This window comes from Amblyraja radiata, chromosome 7 (assembly GCF_010909765.2).
Source record: "Amblyraja radiata isolate CabotCenter1 chromosome 7, sAmbRad1.1.pri, whole genome shotgun sequence".
Classification (NCBI taxonomy): domain Eukaryota; kingdom Metazoa; phylum Chordata; class Chondrichthyes; order Rajiformes; family Rajidae; genus Amblyraja; species Amblyraja radiata.
In genome coordinates, this window is record NC_045962.1 from 37,903,483 (window position 1) to 37,930,132 (window position 26,650).

At 42.8% G+C, this 26,650-nt stretch overlaps 1 protein-coding gene across 4 annotated transcripts; it reads right to left on the minus strand.

Annotated features, from left to right (window-relative positions):
* rpe (ribulose-5-phosphate-3-epimerase) lies at positions 1–25,306 on the minus strand. 4 transcript variants are annotated; one of them, XR_004412590.1, is made up of 8 exons: positions 25,134–25,306; positions 22,199–22,278; positions 16,338–16,477; positions 10,262–10,396; positions 8,622–8,708; positions 4,827–4,988; positions 464–504; positions 1–156 (listed from the first exon to the last, which is right to left on the minus strand). XR_004412590.1 is itself a non-coding variant. In XM_033024213.1 (7 exons), the coding sequence occupies exons 1-6, from the start codon at positions 25,253–25,255 to the stop codon at positions 4,866–4,868; spliced, it is 687 nt and encodes a 228-aa protein (XP_032880104.1). In that variant the 5' UTR covers positions 25,256–25,306; the 3' UTR covers positions 1–190; positions 4,827–4,865. The 4 variants fall into 4 exon arrangements, 2 of the variants coding, with proteins under 2 accessions (XP_032880104.1, XP_032880103.1); XR_004412589.1 differs by having other exon boundaries at positions 464–507; XM_033024213.1 differs by lacking the exon at positions 464–504 and having other exon boundaries at positions 1–190.
* Positions 25,307–26,650: the final 1,344 nt, after the last annotated feature.

Here is a 26,650-nt window from a genome sequence, read left to right on the forward strand (position 1 = left end):
TCCCATTTAAAAATATTATACTTTATTGCAGGTTGTACTACCATGGAATTGTCGTACATTCCCTTTGAACGAGGAAGATATAAAACACTTAAATCATCCGGAAGAAGTTGTAGATGAAAAACGTAGTCTTATGCCTCTCACAAGATTATACTCCGCGAGAATGGCTGGGCAGCTTTGGAGAGAGTGCCATCTGCTGGAGAAACAAAATGTTAACTCTCAATCTGGGGACAGAACAGTGCAAGGCAATAGTGCCAATAAACCTGGATTTATTTGGAATTAAAGTTTAAGAATGATAATAAGGTAATATTACAACATTTTTACTTTTCCCTGTGAATATCTTATTTCTAGCCGAACTGTCATCATTGTGATGCACGTTGCACAAGAAATTGTATTAAGATTAAATCTCTTTGGGAGATCCTCCAGCTCCTGCCTGAATAGTGCAAAAACATTATTATGATGTGGCATTCAGTGAGAATGGCCGGGCAGCTTCGGAGAGAGTGCCATTTGTCTACATTATGATGTGGCTGTTTCTTTGTTTAGTACATTCTGCTGAAAAATATATTGGTATGGATGTTAAGTGAAGAGAGTATTTTATCCCTTTTCAGAATGTGAAGGAAACATGCCTGTTAAAAATACCAACATTTAAACCAGTCCTTAATGCTAGCACAAAATGTTGAACATTTGGTTATTTATAAGTGAAACTCCGTTCATAAATTCTAGGAGCAGATTTGGCATATCAAGTCTACCCTGCCATTCAATCATGCCTGATCTATCTTTCCCTTTTAACCCCATTCTCCTGCCCCATAACCCCTGTCAACCGTACTAATCAAGAATCTGTCTCTCCGCCTTCAAAACATCCATTGACTTGGCTTCCACAGCCGTCTGTGGCAATGAATTCTACAGATTCTCCACCCTCTGACTAAAGAAATTCCTTCCCATCTCCTTTCTAAAGGCAAGTCATTTTATTCTGAGGTTATGGCATCTGGTCCTAGGCACTCGCACTAAACATCCTCCCCATATTCACTCTATCCAGGTCTTTCACTATTCGGTAAGTTTCAATGAGGATGTCATCCTTCTAAACTCCGGTGAGTACAGGCCCAGTGCCTTCAAACGCTCAATGATTGTTAACCCAATCATTCCTGGGATCATTCTTGTAAACTTCTTCTGGACCCTCTCCAATTCCAGCAAATTCTTCCTCGGATATGGGGCCCAAAACTGCTCACAATACTCCAAATTTCTATTTACATTGAGATTTTCTGTTGCATCTGCATTTCTCACTGTGGACATAGCTCAAATTACACATTGGCAATACGTCAGATGTTTGAAAATGGACTGTAAGTAATCTATTACAACAGAGTCAACTTCTATTGATAATACCCTAGTATATTGGTCTTTACAACGGAGGGAAATTTTTGACGTTGCAATTAACTATAGACTCCTTAAATAACATGGACACAATGTTGGATAGACACAAAAAGCTGGAGTAACTCAGCATCTCTGGAAAGGAATGGGAGACCCTTTGATTTAAACCAGCATCTGCAGTTATTTCCTACAGGGAAACGAGAGATATAGACGGTGATGTGGAGAGATAAAGAACAATGAATGAAAGATATGCAAAAAAGTAACGATGCTAAAGGAAACAGGCTGTTTGTGGGATGAAAAAGAGAAGCTGGTGCAACTTGGGTGGGAGACGATTACAGAGGGAATGCTGGGGTTACCTGAAGTGAGAGAAATCAATATACATACCACTGCGCTGTAAGCTGCCCAAACGAAATATAAGATGCTGTTCCTCCAATTTGCATTTCGCCTCACTCTGACCATGGAGGAGACTGAGGGCAGAAAGGTCTGTGTGGGAATGGGAAGGAGAATTAAGCCCCTGTCCCACTTAGGAAACCTCTGGAGACTTTGCCCCCCACCCAAGGTTTCCGTGCGGTTCCCGGAGGTTGCAGGTGGTTGCAGGTAGTGGAAGCAGGTAGGGAGACTGACAAAAACCTCCGGGAACCGCACGGAAACCTTGGGTGGGGGGCAAAGTCTCCAGAGGTTTCCTAAGTGGGACTGGGGTCGGGAGATCAAGTTGGTTCACGCAGGCTGAATTAAGGTGTTTTGCGAAACAATCGGCCAGTGTGCGTTTGGTCTCGCCCATGTACAAGAGTCCACATCTTGAACAATGGAAACAGTAGACGAGATTGTAGGAGGTGCAAGTGAACCTCTGCCTAACATGAAAGTACTGTCGGGGTCCCTGGACAGAATCCAGGGAGGAGGTATAGCGACAGGTGTTGCATCTTCTGCGGTTACTGGGGAAGGTACCTGGGGAGGGGGTGTGAAGGGATGAGTTAACCAGGGAGTTGTGGAGGGAACGGTCTCTGCGGAAGGCGAAAAATGATGGAGCTGGGAAAATGTGGCTAGAGGTGGGATCCCGTTGGAGATGGTGGAAATTTTGGAGGATTATGTGTTGTAAAACATCCTGTTTGATTCTGTCATTATTAAACACAACTAATGCTTTGCATTTTCTTTCCGTCAGGTAATAAATTGAAGCCATTCACGTCAAGAAACATCCTATGTTTTTGATTTGACATATCAAAATCAGTAAACTGCAGATATTTTGAAGCTGAAGTCATTGAAGATTTACAGAGCTACCAAGTATCACGACAAAGCCATGAATGTTTACATTTCAGGAAACAAGCATTGAATGTATTAACAGATGCCACGGTGATGTTGTGTCACAGTGCAACGTCCAAATACAAGCTTTGCTAAATCCACTGGATATTCTGTACTAAGATCATTTAACCAGCAGCCGGCTCGGAGGTTCTCATAATTCAACAACAAAAATGTTTAAGAATTGTTCTAAAACTGCATTTCACACCCAAATGCCTTGTTTACTTTTTTGAAGTAAAATTATTTTAGTAAAATGTCTCTCTCATTGGTCTGTCATGTGCACAAAGGAATTCTATCCTCAGCTACTCCAAATGGGGGCGAGTATTCAGCACCTTGAGCACAGCAGATATGCACTGATGTTTGCTGTCAAATCATGTCAGCATCTGAAATTATAACTTGGGCAGCAAGGTGGTGCAGCGGTAGAGTTGTTGCCTTACAGCGCCGGAGACCCAGGTTCGATCCTGACTACGGATGCTGTCTATATGGATTTTATGGGGGGTTTTCGGGAGCAAGTGGGCCAAAGAGCCTGTTTCAGCGCTGTATCTTTAAACTAAACTTGTCTACTCACAACATACTTTATGTTGCATGTGGCTAAGTTGTATTCATCTTAATTTGCAAAATGGTGTCTGAGTTGAGAGTTTAGTTTATTGTCATGTTTACCAAGGTACAGTGAATAGCAGTGGACAGACAATATATGATTACAATCGAGGCATCCACAGTGTGCAAATACACGATAACAGGAATTGGTGCAAGATAAAGACCAGTAAGGTCTGATCAAAGACCTTACTGGTCTTCCAGGGTCTCCAATGAGATAGAAAGTAGCTCAGGACTAGTTGTTGGTAGGAATGGTTCAGTTGCCTGATATCCGCTGGGAAGAAACTGTCCCCCAAACTAGAGGTGTGCGTTTTCACATTTCCATACTTTTTGCCCAATGAGATGGGGCAGAAGAAGGAATGACAGGTGCGACAGAGAAGGGAGCGGTTGGGGAATTTCTAATTTGTGTTACAAGAAATATAATGACAAATATTCCTAGTACCACTTTGTTACTGAAATATGTTAGTATGTACCATGAGTGACACTGTACACATGTATTCATGAGCAACATTCACAGCATCAGTTATTTTTTGTAGGTAGGACTAAAGATTCTGATGCATATCAAACAGCAGGGGGCTGCTATTATAACCACTTAATTTTTTTAAAAGTTGTGCGTTTCCCCCACATCTCTCCAAACATAGCAACATAGTTAGCTGACAGGTTTATTTAGACAACAAACATCAGAAATTGCAGACACTGAAATCTTAAGGTACTATCTGACCCACTGGCATCCTATTTGAATGGACCAGAGACAAAATTAATGATAAATTCTCACTTCCTCTCTGGTATCATAACAAAACCAGATGACAGTAGCATTCAATTTTAAGACCATACTTGAATAGGTGTAAGCAATTCACATTACATCTGATCTATACCGTGACCTATTTCCCCACCTCCATATGACTGGATACTTAACAATCCAAATAAATATGTCACTTAATTCCCATCACCAGGTTTAAAAGAGCTTGCCATAGTAATCAACAAAAGCTCCAGCTTCACACATGACAGTTTTCTGCATGAACAAGCTTTTGATAATTTTCCTCACAACGATAAATTGTGAGAGGGTGCAAATGTGAAAATGAGAAAAATCATTTCCATACTCCTGTCACAAATCGATGTATCACAACCAAATTAAGAATATGAATTCACATAATTCATACTTTCATGCTGCAATTTATTTTTTATACACAGTGGGTGGTGAGTGCTTGGAACACACTACTGGGGGTAGTAGTTGAAGCAGTTACAGTAATTGCATTTAAAAGACTTTTGCTATGCATAAGGATATGCAGAGAATGGAGAGATATGAGTTATGTACAGGTAGATAAGTGATAGTATTGGCATCATATTCGGTTCAGACATTGTGGGCCGAAGGGCCCGTTCTTGTGCGGTTACATCTATGCTTTATTTCTATGAAATATGATGGCAGTGTAACATTTATTCAAACCAGCAAAATCTATGGTCAGCCACAGAAAGTAAAATACTAGTAAATATTTGCAGACTACCATATCATTTTGGATTGAAATTTCTTTCAAATTGTTTGAACAATACTAAAAAATGTTTTAAGTTCATATTCTCACCACTTGAAGCAGGCATGGAGTAGTTGCACTGTTGAGCTTTCACCTGTCCAGACTACGCTTCTGAATAGCTTCCATACAAGCATTTCGGAGCAGGTTGATCACCGTTCTGGGATCATCACTCTTCATGACAGCACTGCCAGACACAATCATGTTTGCTCCAGCCTGAAAAAAACCACAAGTAAATGTGAAGCCCCCTGAATCTCTCTCCACTCTAAGCCTCGCCCTGCAGTACCACTGGGAAGCTGCATTTCGTTTACTAGTGAAACAGAATATTAGGAATAGGAAAGAATACTTTATTGTCACATGTGACCAAGCACAGTGAGATTCTTTGCTTGCATACACAATGTATACAAATAGCAGCCACTACGGCGCTGACAAAGTCACAAAGCACACCGGCACCCCCCCCCCACCCAAGCCGGGTCCTCCATTGTCCTTCCCCTCTCCCCTCACGGTGGTCCTCCACGCTCTCATCGACCACAGGTCGACCCATGAGGCATCACCACCGCGAGGCCTTACCCCTGTCTGGGCATGTTTAATGAATATGAACAATTATGGCAATAAACGTTGAAGGGTCATTAGTTCAACAATATGGAGAGAATAGTTATCGAAGCCCAGGCTTTATTCAAAGTTCGAGTATCAGGTGAAAATACAAGGACAGGATGTCCTAGAGTGTTCCAGAGCCTGTCTGGATTATCCATTTTGCTGGACCATTAGAAGTCATGGCTTGAGAGGAGTTCACCAGTACCGGAAAGGGCTGCCTAGGCAACCAAGGAGCCTAGATACCGGCCCACAAAATAAGCTTCTGAAGTCTACTATGGGAACAGATCTACCGGCACCGGCCAGGCCAGAGCTCCAGCTGTTGCTGCAGAAGTCTGCTATGGGAACGGATCTGATGGCTCTGGCTGGGCAGTTGGGCCCAGGAGAGTGTTGTATAGTAGAGGGATCTAGGAATACAAGTACATAGTTTGCAGATATAGTTCTTGGGATGAAGGCTAAAACCCTTCTTGGGCGGCACAGTGCCGCAGCGCTAGAGTAGCTGCTTTACAGCACGGAGACCCAGGTTCAATCCTAACTACAGGTGCTGTCTGTACAGAATTTATATCTTCTCCTTGTGACCGCATGGGTTTTCACCAGGTGCTCAGGCTTCCTCCCATATTTCAAAGACTTGCAGGTTTGTAGGTTAATGGGCTTCTGTAAATTGTCCCTAATGTGTAGGATGCAAAACCAAGATAACATTGAACTAGTGAACAGGTGATTATTGGTCGGTGCGGACTCAGTGGGCCGACGCTGTATCTCTAAATTAAGCTAAACACGAGGGGAGACTTTTTCACACTGGTGGGTATAGCGAACAAGCTGCCAAGGGACGTACATGAGGCAGGTACAATAACAGCATTTGGACAGGAAATGTTGGGTAGGACATGTTTTGAGGGACATGGGCCTAGTGCAGGTAAATGGGAATAGCTCAGATGGGGCAATTTGGTCGGCATGGATGAGTTGGGCCAAAGGGCCTGTTTCCATGCTGAATGAATCTGACCAGAGTTTGAGCCTGTATTTCTAGGAATTTAGAAGAATGAGAGGTGGCCTTATTCAAAGATCCCAAGTGGAGCTTGACAGGATAGGTAGTGGGATGTTTTCATTAGTCGATAAAGGAGACATACAGTGCATTCAGAAAGTATTCAGGCCCCATCACTTTTTCACATTTTGTTACGTTAGTCTTATTTTAAAATTAAATTTTTTTTTAAAATCTTCAATCTACACACAATACCCCAGAAGGAAGTTGTAAAAACAGGCGTTTAGAAATTTATGCAAAGTAATTAAAAAGAAATATCACATTTACAGAAGTATTCAGACCCTTTGCTTTGACACTCAATATTGAGCTTAGGTTCCTCTTGTTTCCATTGATTATCCTTGAGAGGTTTCTGAAACTTGATTGGAGTCCACCAGTGGTAAATTAAATTGATTGGACATGATTTGGAAAGGTACACACCTGTCTATATAAGGTCCCACAGTTGACAGTGCATGTCAAAGCAAAAACCAAGCCATGAAGACGAAGGAATTGTCCGTAGACCTCCGAGACAGGATTGTGTCGGGACACAGATCTGGGGAAGGGTATATAACAATTTCTGAAGCATTGCAGGTCCTGAAGAGCACTGTGGCCTCCGTCATTCTTAAATGGAAGAACTTTGGAACCACCAGGACTCTTCATAGAGCTGGCCGTCTGGCCAAACTGGGCAATCACTCTGACAGAGCTCCAGAGTTCCTCTGTGGAGATCGGAGAACGTTCCAGAAGAACAACTATATCTGCAGCACTCCACCAATCAGGCCTTTATGGTAGAGTGGCCATACGGAAGCCACTCCTCAGTAAAAGGCACATGACAGCCCGCTTGGAGTTTGCCAAAAGGCATGAGAAACAAGATTCTCTGGTCTGGTAAAACGAAGATTGAACTCTTTGGCCTGAATGCCAAGTGTCACGATTGGAGGAAACCAGGAACCGCTCATCATCTGGCCAATGCCATACCTACGGTGAAGCATGGTGGTGGCAGCATCATGCTGTGGGGATGTTTTTCAGCGTCAGGAACTGGGAAACTAGTCAGGATCGAGAGAAAGATGAATGGGGCAAAGTACCGAGAGATCCTTGATGAAAACCTGCTCCAGAACATTCTGGACCTCAGACTGGGGCGGAAGTTCAACTTCCAACAGGACAATGACCCTAAGCACACAGCCAAGAAAACGCAGGTGTGACTTTGTGACAAGTCTGTGAAAATCTTTCAGTGGCCCAGCCAGAGCCCGGACTTGAACCCGATTGAATATCTCTGGAGGGGCCTGAAAATAGATGTGCATCGACGCTCCCCATCCAACCTGACAGAGCTTGAGAGGATCTGCAGAGAAGAATGGGAGAAATTACCCAAATACAGGTGTGCCAAGCTTGTAGCGTTATACCCAAGAAGACTTGAGGCTGTAATCGCTGCCAAAGGTGCCTCAACAAAGGGTCTGAATAAAATGTAAATGTGATATTTCAGTTATTTCTTTTTAATTACTTTGCAAACATTTCTAAACACCTGTTTTCGCTTTTTTATTATGGGGTATTGTGTGTAGATTGATGATAAAAAAATGAACTTAAACCATTTTAGAATAAGGCTGTAACATAACAAAACGTGGAACATTTCTGAATGCATTGTAAAAGCAAGGATGTAATGTTGAGGCTTTATAAGACTTTCTGAATGCACTGTAACTAAGAGGGAGGGGCTGGTCATTTAAAATCAAACTACACAGACATTTCTTCTCAGAGGGTGGAGAAAATCTGGAATTCTCTGCCCATCACATGGCAGAAGCTGAATTATTAGATATATTGAAAGTAGAGGATAAATAATTGATAAAATAAAGGGCTAGATGGATGTGTAGAAGATGAGCCAAGGCCAGAATAATTCAAACATGGTCATATTTAACATTGAGGCTGTTAAAAGATCAGGTCGTCCACCTGTGCTCCTATTGTGTTTTGGTGTAATTCCTCTGTGATTCACTGGGTACTGAATTCACTTTCTAGGTTACTACAATGAAATTGAAAGTGTTAAGTATCAGACAGATGCTGTCACTCAACTGTCCACCTGCAAAGCTAGTACTTTCAGGAGTATAGATAGATGCTCAAATGCATGTTGAGTGACTCAGGCCCATTTCCCAACCACAGAATGGCCAGAGGAATGACATATGGCATTGCAAAGAATTATGTGAACTTGGAAACAATGGAATTTATTCTGTGATCATACATCTGGATTTCATATTTTAAGGGTACAATACCTCTGCACATTTATGAATAGTGTCTGGTCCTACACCTCCATCAACTTCAATATCCAGGGAAGGAAACTGTGTCCTCAACCAAAGCACCTGAAACAAACATAAAAATTGTCGCTTATGGCTCCAAAGCTTTTACAAAAATTATCAGCAAAAGATGGATGAGTAAGGGAAAAACAACATTCTAAGATAACCCATAGCCAATAAGATTGCTAATATATTAAGTCACGCCAGAACTTTACCCAGAAGAGGAGAATCAAGAGTGAGAGGACATAGATTTAAGGTGAGAGGAGAAAGATTTAACAGGAATCCGAGGGGCAACTGTTTCCACACAGTGGGTATATGAAACAAGCTGCCAGGGGAGGTAGTTGAGGCAGGTACAAAAACAACCAATTAAGGCATTTGGGCCATGGTTAGGAAAGGTTTAGAGGGATATGGGCCAAACATGAGCAGGTGGGACTAGCGCAGATGGGGCATATGGCATTGATCCTTGACTTTCAGACCCACCGATCACAATCTGCGAGGCTAGGTGACAACAATAATTCTAAACACCCGATGCCCGCAAGGATGTGTTCTCAGTCCTCTGGTATACTCTGTATACACTCACAACTGTACAGCCAAATTCGATTCTAACTCCATCTACGAGAAATTGCAGAGATGTAGATGTAGTCCAGTCCATCACACAGGCTAGACTTCCAACCACTGACTCCATCTACACTTCATTTTGCCTTGGAAAAGGAAAAGCAGCCAACATAAACAAAGACTTGTCCCATCTTAGCCATTCCTCCTTCTCCAGCCCAGCAAGCTTGAAAGCGCGCACCACCGGACTCGGGAACGGTTTGTGCCCCTCTGTTATCAGGTTTTTGAACAGTCCTTTTAAAAGCTAGGGTACATAAGATCACAAGGGATAGGATAAGAATTGGGCCATTGTACAACAGGCCGTGCGGCCAGGAAACTTCCCGACAGGCCGCGGCTGTAGACTGGGAACGCAGCAAGAGGCCTTTATTGAGGCGCCGTGGTCTCGATTCCTCAAAAAAAAGCCTTGTGGAACCCCGGCCGGGGCCTCACAGGTCGGCGGAGCGGCCGACGGAGCGGTGATGTCTCGCGACGATGGGGCCTTAGCGACGGTGAAGCCTCGCGGGTCGACCCACGGTCGATGAGAGCATGGGAGGACCGCTGTGAGGTGGGGGGGGGGGGGAGGAAGGACAATGGACAATTGGGGAGGGTGAGAGAACAAAGGACAATGAAGACCCGGCGTGGGGGAACCTCTGTGGGGTGGCTCTCTTATACCTGCATTAAGGAGCCATTTAAACACACCTGAGCACTTACAAACACCTGTGAAGCCATGTGTCCCAAACATTATGGTGCCCTGAAATGGGGGGGGGGGGACTATGTATAAACACTGCTGTAATTTCTACATGGTGAAACCAAAATGTATAAAAGTGGCCTTTATTAAAATCTGACAACGTGCACTTTAGCCGCATGTGCTTTGTTCTATTACAAATCTCAAATTGTGGAGTCGGACAGAGGCAAATCAATAAATGATGGGTCTTTGCGCCAAACATTATGGAGGACACTGTACTTTTAAAACAGCATGGCAAGTCACAAAATAACTTAAAATAAAGCAAAAAAAGACGATGATTTACCTTTGTCATCATATCAGCCATGAAACTCTGACCTCCAAACCCTGGCTCCACAGTCATCACCAGAGCCATATCAATCTGATTTGCCCATGGAGCCAAATCTTCTACAGATGTCCCTGGTTTAATTGCCAACCCCACCTGAGGAGAAACCATACGACGTCACTGTATTATGTGTTCTTGGTGACTACCTTCGTTACTGTGTCCATGTAGTAATCAAAGGTGGAACGCATATAGAACCAGGCATCAAAATTAGTTAGAATGTCCTTGGACTGAGAAACAGCGAACACGTCAATGGAGTGGGTCCCCTGTAGCACAAAACAACTAGGATTTAATTTAGGATCGTGTCTAACAGTTATGGAGTAAAGGAACCGTTCAACAACAAAACTGTAGGAAATAGAAGTAAATTCCAGGGGCTTTTATAGAAACCAATTCTTTGTTCACAAGTGAAATATAAAGTCAATGGAAGACTTTACTTCAAACATGTCCTGTAGCCCTGCATTTTGTAACTTTTATGTTCCTTCATTCAAATTCTCACTTTTCTCTCTAAATACCAGTATTAATAAATCAACAAGCTCCACTACTTTACCCCTCAGTAACGCTGGCATCACCTTATCAGATATCCACTTTGCCCTATCCACCTCTCTCCACCTCCTGTGCAAGTTAATGCTGACTTGGTTTCTCTGCCAGTTCTGATGAAGATCTTTGATATGAAAGGTTAACCGTTTCAGTTCCCATGGACACTGTCCAACCTACTGAGCGTTTCCAGTATTTTCCTTCTTAATTTCCGATTTAAGCATTTGTAATTTTTATGGTTTTCAATTAGAGGAAAGCTGTGCACGCAAATAATAAAATTGATAAGCTGCAGATAAAAGTTGCTGCATATGTTTTTGATGCAGTTGAACTAATATAGTTATTGTTCAAACAAGTCTCGTCGATATTCACCAGACATGACGATATGGAGGCTGGAGAATTAAGGGGTGCAATGATATTCTGGATTATGTCGGCATCAGGAAGAAGAAAATCGTAGAAATATTGGCACAAATTAGAGTGGATAAATCTCTCTGACAGAGAGTCTGATAGAGTTTGTTGCATCTTAATACACCATGTAGCAGCAGACTGGAGAATAGACAATGTTGTCCCCTTAGGGATAAGATAGGAAACTATAGGGCAGTGAGCCTCTTTTAGTGATAGAAAAGTTGTAGTAGAAGATTGTGAGGGACAGGATTTATGTTCACTTGGAAAGGTAGATACTGATTGGGAGGAAAACAAAGTGCTAAAGGCAGCATCTGTGGATGGAATAGACAGACAGCATCCATTTTACTGATTCTAAAGAGCCAGCATGATTTTGTGCAGGGTAGATGATTTCTCACAAATCTCATCGTGCTTTTCCTCATGTTTGCATGGACTTCAGGAAAGATATTAACAAGGTTCGACCTGGTAGGCTTGTCCAGGCACAAAGGACCCAAGATGTGTTGCAAACTGCAACCAAACATGGTTTGGTGATAGGAGAGGGTAGTGGCGGATGGGTATTTTTTTTACTTGAACAAGTGGTGTATAGTAGGGATTAGTGCTGGAACCTTTGTGGTTTATAATAGAATAGTAAGATTAAACGAGAACTTACCAGTTCGAAGTTTGATCGTTATTTTATGAGGAGTACGTTGAGGGAATACGTGAAGAACCCCGCCAGGACGCATGCGTGTCATTCTTCAAAGCAGCGGTGTGAAATCACAGATAACTAATGACTTAAACATAGTAAGATTAGAGAAGAAATACCAGTTGAGCATATGATCATGGGTGGGAGCGGAGGGCACGTGTTCCCTCAACGTACTCCTCATAAAATAACGATCAAACTTCGAACTGGTAAGTTCTCGTTTAATCTTACTATTTTACTTCGGAGTCATGTGAGTGACTACGTGAAGATTTCAAAGCTCTGTGATTTCATACCGTGGAAACGAGCCCATGCATCACATCTGCCTTAATGACTGTAGGAGGAATTGTGTCAACATAATTTAGACATGAATCCGACATTGAAATCCATGAAATTTATTAACACAAAATTATAGCCCCTATTTATGGGGTAAATTAAATTACAGAACTTAAAATTGTTTCTGCAAACATTCCAGGTTTAATGACTGATTTATGATAAAATAGTTGGAATGTTTTTCCCCCTGACCATTCTGCTGTCTTGAGGATTTGGTCCATTGGTACATCCAACTGCATAGCTGCCGATGTAGCTGCAGCCCTGGTGGAATGAGATTTAAAAATATTAGTATCCACCCCAGCCTGCCTCTAACTCCTATTCCAATATGTTTCCATATACAAGTATTTACTACAGGAACATTCAGGGATATACAGTTACCCGGTGCCAGGTGTCTTGATGTGGTGTCCAATACAGCCTGTTCTTGTAGCTGGTTAAAGGACATATAATCTATACTGGCAGCTAGTTTTTGCTCCAGGTTTTGGCCAGTCTGGTCTGGCTGTATGAAGTTGGACATCATGTCCAGTAGATTTTCACGTTCCTGCATCCCCTGCACACTTGATTTCTCTTCTGCAAACCCCTCTTCAGGATCAGCCCAGTACTGACCCCCAGTACTCCCCTCTGACGAGGGAGAAGCACTGTGCAGCCCTACAAGAGGTGCTGCTGTGGGTTTTACATAGAGCCCACAGTGACTCGACTCCATCTCCTGGAGCCTGTCACGTTGGAGCAAATGCTTCATACACCGCTCCATCCTGCTCCAGCGCTCACGGTCGATGGCCGCCCGCGGCTGCTCAAAGTCGGACTCATCTGAGTCCACGACTTTGTTAGTTTTTTGTTTTGCCTTACCGCCCGACCACGGAGTGGATCTGGCCGGTGCGGAGGCGACATCGGGCACAGCTGATCCCATTATAGGTGATTCAAGTGCCGCTGGCCACTGCTGGCTGCCCGCTACTCCGCGGTCCTCCCCCACCAGCTTTGTCGCAGCCCTCGTTGCTTTCTTCGACTTGTCCATGCTCCCCACCTGTAATCAGTATGGGAAAACACAAAAAGACCGCAGAGTATTCATACCTGCATGTTCCGGCTTTTAAACTGCCGCTGCGGGGGAACGTCGTTCCACCACGCCTGACAGTTTCGCAATGCGTGTAGCGATATGACACGCATGCGTCCTGGCGGGGTTCTTCACGTAGTCACTCACGTGACTCCGAAGTAAAATGCAGATGGTTCAATTAGTAGGTTTGCAGACAGCACACAAAGCGATGGAGTCAGACAGGAAAGAGTTAAGGATACAGCAGGACGTGGAACAGCTGGAAAGTTATATTAGCTACATTTAGTTTATTGTCACGTGCTATCCAGCAGCGGAAAGACAATTCGTGATTACAATCGAGCATTCCACAGTGTGCAGATACGGGATAAAGTTAATAATATATAGTGCCAGATAAAGCCCGGTAAAGTTCGATCAAAGATAATCCGAAAGTCTCCAAAGAGGTAGATGGTAGCTCAGAACTGCTCTCTAATTGTTTATAGGATGGGTCAATTGCCTAATGACAGCTGGAAGAAAATGTCCCTGCATTTGGAGGTATGCTTTTACCCAAAAGCATAGAATAACATGGTCCTAATGCAGGCAAATCAGATTAGTGTAGATGGTCAAAATGGATGGTGTGAACATGGAAGAAATGCCACCACTGTGCTAAATCACACACCCAGGTGCAAGTTGCATCTGCAGATAATAGCAGATAACAGTAAGCGTTAGGCTGTAGAATGACAGACAGGACTTCAAGTTGGATAAAAGTACAAAGCATTTCAATTATGAGGAGACAATTGCTGGGTTTGTTTTCCTTGAAGCACAGTTGATGAAGGATGATGGAAGATTCGCAAAATTATGAGGGGCATAGAGTACATAGTAGACAACTTTTCTGAATGGTAAGTGTCCAGAAACAGAGGGTAGACACAAAATGCTGGAGTAACTCAGCGGGACAGTCAGCATCTCAGGAGAGAAGTAATAGGTGACGTTTCGGGTCGTAAGCAGTCAGAGGCATCTGAGGAATAATTCTTTCACCCACTAGGTCTTGGAATTTGTAACATTCTGCCCAAGTGATTGAGGAACGAGAATATTTCAAGAATATTTAATAATCAATAATTAGAGGTGGAGTACTTAAGTCTTACTCATCTGTCAGGACATGGAGTGGACTACCTCAAAACCAGGTAGAAGCCAAATCCATGAATGATTTTTAAAGGCAAGGTGGACAATTACTTGAGCAGACCTAGAAGAAATGCTGAGAATGTGGAGAGGGGAGGGGCAAACAGAACATCCAGAAATAAATCACTGCAGATGATGGAATTAAATATTCCATGGCATAAGATTTTGAGGAAGGATGCAGAAAATGAACCAATTAAAAGTTCCAGCAATTTTAATAGGTCAGGATGAAAGGCAGGGAAAACAATCAACGGAACTCCTTGATTGTGTTAATTCTGAATTGTCCACAGGCATCCTTAGAACAGCGATCAAATGGAAGAATCTATCAATTCAAGTTGAAAGGGCTGGTAGCAAATGAAACCTTTCACTCAAAGATATAAGGAAAGCTCAAAGTATAAAGGCATTCAATTCCATGAGCACAAGTAGGATCGTTTTTCAGATATAATAAGATGGTAGGGTATGCTACATTTTAAACAGCAAATGACAATATATTAATTAGTCCAACTGTCAGGGACTATTTATCCAGCAGTAACAGTGCGATGAAATTAGGTGTTATATTTTCGAAATGTAACAGTTGGTAATATTTGAGATTTTGGAATGGATGTGAATAACAGCTGACCAAAACCCAGACAGAATATTACCGGGCACAACTACAGAGGAGCATGGAGGCAGTAAAAAAGTTCTATTAATAGGACCAATGAAAACGTTGAGAGTGCCACTTACCAAAAAGAACAGTCAGGAAGAGAGAAATAAAACTAAAGAAAAATGTTTATGCACCAAGAATTGAGTTAATCCAGGGCTGGGGAAGATACAAAGAGCTGCAATAAAAGGAAAAACATTGCAAGAGATATTAAAATTAGCTCAAAAATGATTTTAAAATCATAGTCATGAATGATCTAGATGATATATTGTAAATAATAATAAAGAAATGTCTGATTTGCTGACTAAATAATTTTCACAGTAGAGGAAATAAATAACCCATCATGCACTGGAATTCTCTACTTTTAATGGAAAGAAGAAAACAGAATTGTGAAATAGTAATGGTCCATCTGCACAAATCCCTCGGTCCTAATGACTGTCCTAATTCACCAAATTTCCTCAATATTACAAAATTGAAGAGATTTGCTATGTTCATTAATATTCTCTTGAACTTCTACATGTTCACTGGTTACATCACAGCCTGGTTCTGCAACTCAAACATTCACGAACAAAGACGATTGCAGAAAATAGTGAACAGTGCTCAATCGATCATGGGTGCTGACCTCCCCACCATTGAAGATATCCACAGGAGGCACTGCCTCAAAAAGGCAGCCAGTATCACCAGGGACCCACACTAGCCCAGCCACACTCTCAGACTTGTCCCCTCTTGTACTGTACCTCAGTGTTATTGAATGACAGACCTGACCCCTCCTTTACAGTACCGGTTTTATACAATAACAGACTTAATGTATCCCAGTTATACAGTGGACAACTGTACTTCCTGGCACTGTCCTAGTATTGCTCATATACCATCTGTAGTGGGACTGATCCCGTTTTTTCACAATGTCAGACAGATAATTCCATACTCTGGCACAGTTTAAAATACTCTCATGTTACATGACCCAGATTTGGAAGGACACAATCCAGGATTCTATTCACGGTTTTCCACAGTAAAAGATAATGCAGCTGTTCCTTCTGTACACTGACTATTCACATAAACAAAACACTTCTTCTTCTTGCGTATGGCGTGCACAGCCTAAAGTTGCAGGACAACTTGTTCTATTTGATCTTATTTGATTGTGCACGTTGGGTTGATTGCATTCTTCGAAACAGTGCGGACCACATGAAGGTTGCAATCTCCCACCCCAACAAAACACTCTGGACACCGGATACATACATATTCGAACACATCAACTCATTCATCTCACCTTCATACAATTTTCTCTTATGTCTTTGATGAGAGGACCAGGGTTGTTCGTAGCCTCCAGGTGGAATGTGTACTGATTCGCTCCTGCTACTGCCATAGGATTCACCCACTGCTCCGGCTTTGAGACCATCATGTGCATGTCTGCAAAGAAAACAGTACAGTACAAGGCAATACTTCTTAAGTTCCTCTCACCAGTGTTCATAACCATTAGATCTATGAAACTCACTGCAGAAATAGAGCCAGGTTCTGCAGATGAAGAGAACAACTGCTCTGCAAATTACATTCACAAATTTACAACCATGACAATTAGCAAACTAAAACCCCATAGGACTTATTTATCGAACATGGACAGCCCCACAGATACTCAGGGATAGTTGGGTTCTGAGGGGAATCTTAAAAGAAATTAGAGGCATTGAGATTAACTGCGAAACATGAAATCTAGATAACTAAAGGTATAGCCACCAATGATACTTTGAAACCTCTGATTCTAAACTAAATGCACTGCCTCTCAGTTCATGATCTCCTTCTCTCAAAATATCTTGGGATTTATTGGAAATTTTATTTACTGAGTGTTTACACAACATTCACAATCCATCCAGGACAAATGGCTAATCCAAGTTATAGCTGCTGTCCAAAAATATCCAGGTTATCTTAACAATTCTTCAAAATAGTGTTAAATCGATGAACCGTACTTGTGGCACAGTGAGGATAGGGTGGTCTCTTTATTAAAATCTACTGCATAATATTGCAGCAATAAAGTGAGCAGCTGTGGGATGCCTCACCACTTCCAGTGGCTGGGGGTTACATTTTGATTGGCTAAAGAACCTTTACTTTACTCCATCTTTGCTTTGGTGAGAGATAAAGGTGCACGTTGTTGATTTGCCACACCCTATGTCACCTTCCTGCCATTTTCAAGACTAAAACATGCTAACATGCTTTGATATGGCACCAAATGCCTATACACAACAGCTCACTCTTAATGGAATGCCATACTTGGGAGACAAGTACTCTGCCCTAGCAGAAAGCATGAAATGCTCCAGTCACCATCCAGCTTTAGCTTCAACTTCCAGAAGCTAAGTAGATAAATCAGGGGTAAAACGAATGCAATTATCATCAACTTCCATTTATATCAAACCTTAAACATAGTAAAATACTAGCCTTGGGTCCCTGTCACACAGGAGGCTTGGTCCCCCAACGCAAATATTCCCCCACTGCACAGGCGCAGCTCATTTCCCCTCATCCCTAGCACTCTCTCCCCATCCTCTTCACCCTCCCTCTCCTCCTCCCCTCCCCCACTCCCTCCCTCACCTCTCTCTCTCTCTCCTTTCCCCTACCCTTGAATCGGCCTGGAAACACCAGCAGCTCCGGCCGCTCCGGCGTGTGGGCCAGAGGGGAGTGTGGGGGAGATGGGAAGAGCTTGGAGAAAAGATGGGGGAAGAGCCATGGGGGAGAGGGGAGTATCACGGGGGAGAGGGGGGGCAGGAGCTAGCGAGGGGGACCAGAGGGGAAGGGCCATTTCTGGTCCTTCCGAAAATTGTGTCTGGTTGGAGACCTCCGCCGACCACCAATAGCGTCCCTCAGCTCCAGTCAAGATGCAATGGCGCAGGAAGGGACGGACGGTCCCGGGGAGTGACAGAAGAGACTAATCCGCGCGGTGCTAACTGGCAGGAGAAATCGATCTGCGCATGCACGGTTTTTACGATTTTTAAACCTCGCTAACTTTTACATTATACCACCGATCGGATCAAAAATTGTTACACTCGCAGCACAGGAGAACGGCGAGTGAGCTGGTGGAAAATTGTAGCGCTATCACGTGCCGTTTTTGCGCAAATAGAAAAAACGCGCAAACCAGAAGAGCACAAGATCAGAGCTTTAGTTATGTGTAGATTGCAAATACTTCACAGGAGCATATCAAACTAATGCAAGGTTTACAAGATGATTACCAAAACCTGAATCTCAAAGAAGTAGATTCCAAAAAGTGTCTCAAGGGCAACAGGAGGCAGGGCACACCCAACAGAGAACTTTAGAGCTTAGAATCTTGATAGCAGAAGCTCAGCTGCCAATGCTGCAGCCATTAAATTCAGGAATAGTCAAGAAGCCAAAACTGTGGGTATCTGGGATTTTCACCTGGTTGGAGCAAATTACAAGGTAAAGGTGCTTGAAATCAGAGCTTGTCTGGGAAAGATGATTTTTTTTCAATTGAGACATTAACTAGGACGATGTTGGTCAGTGGGTTGATGAGTCGACGGAGCATGGTGCAAGTTGCAGACTGGCAATAAAGTTCTGTTAAACTTCAAGTTTACAGAATATAGAACTTGAGAACCAGGAGTGCACTGGAACCGTCAAGTCTAGAAGTCTCAAGACACACATTAAAGCTTCTGCCCCACAGGCTGGGGTAAGGGAAGCAGGCTGACTGGCATGGAACCATGACACCAAGGTTGCAAATGGTCTGGGTCCATTTTGACCACTGTTGCTCGTGAGGATGGAGTTATTAGCTGAGAAATTGTGAGTGATAGAGCCCAAGATGAGGGCTTTGCCATGCCCAATATTTAGATGAGCTGTTCCACTGATCTTCCTCATATAGTTACTTCCTTAAAGCATTTGATAATGCTTGGAATGAAAGACAACATGCATCTAGAGCTTTATTGTTACTTTTTCATTTATTCGAAGACATTAGAATTTAAGAGATTGTCATTGTTGATGTTTTCAAACATAGGCTTGAACATGACTGCCAAAGATCAAATAATTTCTTTGAATTCATGGTTTACAGTGGAAGAATATATTTAGCGTTACTGCTGTAGAAACAAAGAACTGAAGATGCTGGTTAATTTGATGTTTCCAAGGAGTTGCACTATAAATAATGATTAGCCCAAACCTGGATAAATTGTGAATGGGGGAAATGCGTAAGTTAGAGGTAAAATCAATCCTTGTGAGAAAGAGAAAATGTACAGGTCTCAGCGTCCTGCATGTCACAGCTCAGATATTAGTTTCATGTTCAATAGTAGGATAAAATCCAGGCGACTCCATACAAGCACATACAACACAACACAACACAAACAGGGCTGCAACATATAACATGAGCGATTAAGAGTGGTTTTGTTTGGTTTATTATTGTTAAATGTATTGATATACAGCAAAAAATTGTTTTGAATGCTATCCAAGCAAATCAAATCATACGATGGTTTATAACAGACGCAAGTAAATCGGCTGGTGCCAGCATGCAAACCACGCTCCAACATCTACTGCTTGCAATGTAAATGCTGATTATCCACGTTTATCTGTGCCCCCATTTCAATAATTTCATGTACACAACTACTACATCTGTATTGAGACACTAGAGACTGCAGGTGCTGGAGCGACAAATAATCTGCTGGAGGAACTCAGCAACACCTGTGGATATAAAATAATAGAAACATAGAAACATAAAAATTAGATGCAGGAGTAGGCCATTCGGCCCTTCGAGCCTGCACCGCCATTCAATATGATCATGGCTGATCATCCAACTCAGTATCCCGTACCTGCCTTCTCTCCATACCCTCTGATCCCCTTAGCCACAAGGGCCACATCTAACTCCCTCTTAAATATAGCCAATGAACTGGCCTCGACTACCCTCTGTGGCAGAGAGTTCCAGAGATTCACCACTCTCTGTGTGAAAAAAGTTCTTGTCATCTCGGTTTTAAAGGATTTCCCCCTTATCCTTAAGCTGTGACCCCTTGTCCTGGACTTCCCCAACATTGGGAGCAATCTTCCTGCATCTAGCCTGTCCAACCCCTTAAGAATTTTGTAAGTTTCTATAAGATCCCCTCTCAATCTCCTAAATTCTAGAGAGTATAAACCAAGTCTATCCAGTCTTTCTTCATAAGACAGTCCTGACATCCCAGTAATCAGTCTGGTGAACCTTCTCTGCACTCCCTCTATGGCAATAATGTCCTTCCTCAGATTTGGAGACCAAAACTGTACGCAATACTCCAGGTGTGGTCTCACCAAAACCCTGTACAACTGCAGTAGAACCTCCCTGCTCCTATACTCAAATCCTTTTGCTATGAAAGCTAACATACCATTCGCTTTCTTCACTGCCTGCTGCACCTGCATGCCTACTTTCAATGACTGGTGTACCATGACACCCAGGTCTCGCTGCATCTCCCCTTTTCCTAGTCGGCCACCATTTAGATAATAGTCTGCTTTCCTGTTTTTGCCACCAAAATGGATAACCTCACATTTATCCACATTATACTGCATCAGCCAAACATTTGCCCACTCACCCAGCCTATCCAAGTCACCTTGCAGTCTCCTAGCATCCTCCTCACAGCTAACCCTGCCCCCCAGCTTAGTGTCATCCGCAAACTTGGAGATGTTGCCTTCAATTCCCTCATCCAGATCATTAATATATATTGTAAATAGCTGGGGTCCCAGCACTGAGCCTTGCGGTACCCCACTAGTCACTGCCTGCCATTGTGAAAAGGACCCGTTTACTCCTACTCTTTGCTTCCTGTTTGCCAGCCAGTTCTCTATCCACATCAATACTGAACCCCCAATGCCGTGTGCTTTAAGTTTGTATACTAATCTCTTATGTGGGACCTTGTCGAAAGCCTTCTGGAAGTCCAGATACACCACATCCACTGGTTCTCCCCTATCCACGCTACTAGTTACATCCTCGAAGAATTCTATAAGATTCGTCAGACATGATTTACCTTTTGTAAATCCATGCTGACTTTGTCCAATGATTTCACCACTTTCCAAATGTGCTGCTATCCCATCTTTAATAACTGACTCTAGCAGTTTCCCCACTACCGATGTTAGACTAACTGGTCTGTAATTCCCCGTTTTCTCTCTCCCTCCCTTCTTAAAAAGTGGGGTTACGTTTGCTACCCGCCAATCCTCAGGAACTACTCCAGAATCTAAAGAGTTTTGAAAGATTATTACTAATGCATCCACTATTTCTGGAGCTACTTCCTTAAGTACTCTGGGATGCAGCCTATCTGGCCCTGGGGATTTATCGGCCTTTAATCCATTCAATTTATCCAACACCACTTCCCGGCTAACCTGGATTTCACTCAATTCCTCCAACTCCTTTGACCCACGGTCCCCTGCTATTTCCGGCAGATTATTTATGTCTTCCTTAGTGAAGACGGAACCAAAGTAGTTATTCAATTGGTCCGCCATATCCTTGTTCCCCATGATCAACTCACCTGTTTCTGACTGCAAGGGACCTACATTTGTTTTAACTAATCTCTTTCTTTTCACATATCCATAAAAACTTTTGCAGTCAGTTTTTATGTTCCCTGCCAGTTTTCTTTCATAATCTATTTTTCCTTTCCTAATTAAGCCCTTTGTCCTCCTCTGCTGGTCACTGAATTTCTCCCAGTCCTCCGGTATGCTGCTTTTTCTGGCTAATTTGTACGCATCATCCTTCGCTTTGATACTATCCCTGATTTCCCTTGTTATCCACGGATGCACTACCTTCCCTGATTTATTCTTTTGCCAAACTGGGATGAACAATTTTTGTAGTTCATCCATGCAGTCTTTAAATGTCTTCCATTGCATATCCACCGTCAACCATTTTAGAATTAATTGCCAGTCAATCTTGGCCAATTCACGTCTCATACCCTCAAAGTTACCTTTCTTTAAGTTCAGAACCATTGTTTCTGAATTAACAATGTCACTCTCCATCCTAATGAAGAACTCAACCATATTATGGTCACTCTTGCCCAAGGGGGCACGTACAACAAGATTGCTAACTAACCCTTCCTCATTACTCAATGTCCACATTTCGGGTCAAAACCTTGATGAAGGTGCTACTCGGCCTCTGATCTCCTCCAACAAATTGTTTGTTGCACAAGACACTGATGTTGCAAATCTTACCAAAGAAGGGCTCTTGTCCAAGATCTTGCCGAAGACATTCCACCACAGGATGACCAAAGGTGATGTTAGGCACAAAATGGCTGAAGGAGAGAGAACAAAGTCTTCAGATGTTTGAATCATGACATTACCTGCAATCATTACAACTAACATGGAAGCCATTCAGAATCAAAATTCAACCCAACTCTGCAATTCAGATCTCCAAAAGCATGATCCCTTTTCCAAATCCCTATCCACTGCCTTTCAGACAGTGCATTAAACTTCCTATCTTCCTTTTTTTATGTTGGAGGTTACAAGAATCCCATTTTTGCTGCCATCTTTTTGCCAATTCATTCCACAAATGTATCCACAAAAGCTCGTTTTCTGAGCAATCTGATACTCGCTCCATAAATGTACCTCTCCCCTTAAGCGTTTGTGGTCACTCATAACTTAAATATTTCAATAAATCTCTTCATCCTACGTCCTGATATACTTGGAATGAAATATTCAGAATTCAACAAAACCAAAATTCAATAAAATACAACAACTGAGACCTTACTAATGAATTGTAAAAGCTTACTGTTAACTGTCGGCAAATGTTCATCCCACCTTCCTCTATACTTACAACTTCCCCCCAAAATTGTATTATTGACCCTTCATGCCGTTTCTCCAAAATCTCACACTTATTAACACACTTATTCACAACATTAATCCACCGACTTCTTTAAGTCTAGACTTAAAACTTATTTCTACTCACAAGCGTTTCTTGAAGTCCTCTGAGGGAGCGCTGTATGTATGTATTTATGCATGTATTGGTAGATCTATGTACCACTGTATGTAGCACGTTAGTACTTGCACTGATGTAAAGCACTTTGGTCAACAAGAGTTGTTTTTAAATGTGCTATAGAAATAAAATTGACTTGACTTGACTTCTGCCTTGCATGTTCACATTTTATCAGTTGTCTCTGTTCTCATGAAGTCTGCAATGATCCTGCTTAATTTTCTTCTCCTGACAAGTGTTGTATCTTGAAGATAGACACAAAATGCTGGAGTAACTCAGTGGGACAGGCAGCATGTCTGGAAAGAAGGAACCCATTCCTTCTAAAAGAAACCCACAGATGCTGCCTGTCCCGCTGAGTTACTCCAGCATGCTGTGTCACTCTTTGATTGAAACCAGCATCTGCAGTTCCTTCCTACAAAAGTGTTGAATCTTGTTCAACAATCAAATTTGCATTCCTTATACCCAAGTTCAGGGTCTGTCAGGTAAAAGAAGAAGAATCTTAATGCTAACCCTGATTGGAAACCAGTGTAAATTTCCCTCCAGCCACAAAATATCAATTCACTGCAAAATTGATTTTTCTTGAGGTCCTAAATGTGCTATAGAAATAAAATTGACTTGTCATTGTATCACAGGGTTCCGAGTGGCTATAGATCATTCACTGCAAGAATAAGGTCCAAAACGGTGTGGTATTCCATCACCACATAACACAGGTGTACTGGGATTGCAAGTATATATCTGTCAACACATGTTACTTGTAAATAATCTATGGCTCGTGGATCTAGAAGGCGAGGACACAAGGGATCCAGGGTGAGTGAGGAAATTGGATACAAAAATGGTTTGCTGATCGGAGGTAGATGGTGTTAGTGGAAGCCTGTCACCAGTGTTGTGCCACAAGGATCAGTGCTGGATCCCTTGTTTATTGTGTATATTAATGATTCAGATAACAATGTAGGTGGCATGAACCTGGAGTCAGTCTCAAGAGCGGGGGATCAATGATTCAAGGCACACAAAGTTTTTTTTCGCCAGAGGCCTGTGGCAGCTCAGACATCAAATAAACATTTGGATATTAAGGGAAATGATATGGGATTACTACAGGAAAGGAGGAAAGAAGTGCCAAGGTAAGAGGGATTCAAGGAAGAGATCCAAGAAGGGGAGGGGGAGTGGGGGCACGCTTATTGGCCCAGAGATGGCAATCAGGGGCAATGCGAGTTTGTGGAGCATGGGTAACAGCAGCATCTCTGGATAGAAGAAATGGGTGACGTTTTGGATCGAGGTGACGTTTGGTGACCTTTTCGTTCTTCAAACCGAATCAGGGGAGTGGGAGACACAGATTTAAAGTATAAGGTGTGAAAACGAGACATCAAAGGGGATGGAAATCAAGGAAAATGTAGAATAGATGTAATCCCCTGTCCCACTTTCCCGAGTTACTCCCAAATTCTCCCGGGTTTTCCTCTTGATTCAAACTCGGAGAAGCCAGCCGTGGGTAGTCGGGCTATTTTGTTTTACTCGTGGACATTTTTCAACATGCTGAAAAAAACGTCCCGACTTACCTGATGCCCCGAGTACCTATGGCTGGCAATACGAGCCGCTATGAAATATCTACAGACTCCTACGGACATTCTCCGAGTTTGAATCAAGGGGAAAACTCTGGAGAATTTGTGAGTAACTCGGGAAAGTGGGACAGGGCCTTAACATGTTGTAGGTAATGCATTGGCAAGACTGGCTCACCTGCAGGAAGCAGGTAAAAGAAATGAGGTCAATTTCAGGTTGACAACCGAAATCCAGTGGGGTGCCACAGGGATCTGTGCTAAGACTGTAACTCTTGAGAATATATATTAAGTTTGGAAAGTAACTGGAAAGGACAGGAACACAAGGTGAGGAATGGGGGAGTTTTTGAATTGTTGAAATGAACAATACCCAAGGGGCAAAAACTAGAAGGAAAGAGAAGCACAAATCACAACAGACAGACTTGGAAGAAGAATGCCAACCCGTTCTTTAACCCCGACCCAGTCACCATCCTCAGTCCCCCCGTCCCAATGCTCGAGTCGTTCCCCTGGTCTTTGAACACCCCCCATCTTCCCCCCTCCATCCCCACCCCAGGCCACACCATGTTTGCCGTCTCTTCGCCACAGGGCCCGGTTCACCGCTGCCCCAGTGCCGTCGCACGCCTCCCCTTACCCGTCCATCACATCCAAATGCAGGTAATCGGCTCCACAAGCCAGCATGCGGCGGCACTCGGCGCCCAGGCGCGACAGGTCGCTGTTGAGGATGGACGGCCCGATGCGGCAGCAGTTCGCCATCGCGATCCCCTCCACGGCGACCAACGGGAACTACAACTCCCGGCCTGCCCTGCGGCGCGCGCATGCGCTGTGGGCAGCAGCTGCTGGTCTTGTCTCGCCTCCAGCTCTTCACCCAACCCAGACCCGAAACATGTCTGACCCGCTGCGTTATTCCAGCACTTTGTCTATCTTTGGGAAGCTTTGGGTTAATTGCGAGCCACCGCTGCCAGAATCTATTACTGCAGCAGATACTGGAGGATCGGGCACATGATCGGACCATGCAAATGATATAGTGTGGAGACCAGACCAACCAGTTAGATTTAGTGGCAATGTTACAAAATTTTGAGATTCTAAAAATCAAGTCTGCAATTTATCCCATCAGATAAAGCATAAAAAGAAGTTTAATTTGACACCTAATTCACTTTCATACCTTCAGTATTAAAAAAGTTATGGCCATTTTCATACTTGGAAATTAGCATCTTGTTCCCTATTGCTTTTCCATTGACTTAACACAAAAGCTGTGATCGAGGACAGTCAAAAGCCCATAACTTTCTTAAAAATTAAGAGAACTGAAAGAAATTTTCAGTTATTATAGATTGAAGCATTCTGAAACAAATATGAAACAATCTTACTTGGATGACCTGAAATTAAAGCATATAATTAGTTAGTTACCCAATTGTAGCTAATTACGTAATTCAATTACTAGATCTAAACATCTATCCATATCTTAAGAAAAGATCAACATTTTTAAAGCCTAAGTGTCCAAATAACATACACACAAGAATTCACAATATAACATGATTTTTAAATCTCATTGTCATGGATTTATAGGCAAAATGGAAGGAATTTAGTGTTTAATACCTGCAAATTAATGGCCATTTAAATCATCTTGCGAGTGGGTTTTTCATGCGACGCGATCATTTGGAAGGTTGCCGTTGCAGTGGATTTGAACCCCATGTCGGCATGAAAAATACTGCCGGTTCGGATGGGCTCCAAGTCAACTTCTCGCAACTTAAAATTTTGATTAAAGGGATCTTAAGAAGCACTTTTTAATGTAAAAATAAACAGCGTACCTTGCCTTGTCCCCTACGCGAGATCCATCCCGTTGTCGGCGTTCGCGGCTTTAGAAGATGATTTTTAATTTACTATAGCAATTAAATGATCCAACTTAGTTTAAAAATAACTGCAGAGAACGAATGTCGCAACGATTTTTCGTCAGCAACTAAACAGGCTGAACAACATCGATTTCAACAGCCTGGAGGAAACGGCGTTTTAAACCCGCCCCCCTCTCAAAGGCGCTAAAGTCGCGCACATGGGCAGTGACAGAACTGCAGCGCCGCTGAAGGTAAGTTTTGCAACATACCTAGATTTAGCTAGACAAAAGTACTGGAGAAACTCAGCGGGTGCAGCAGCATC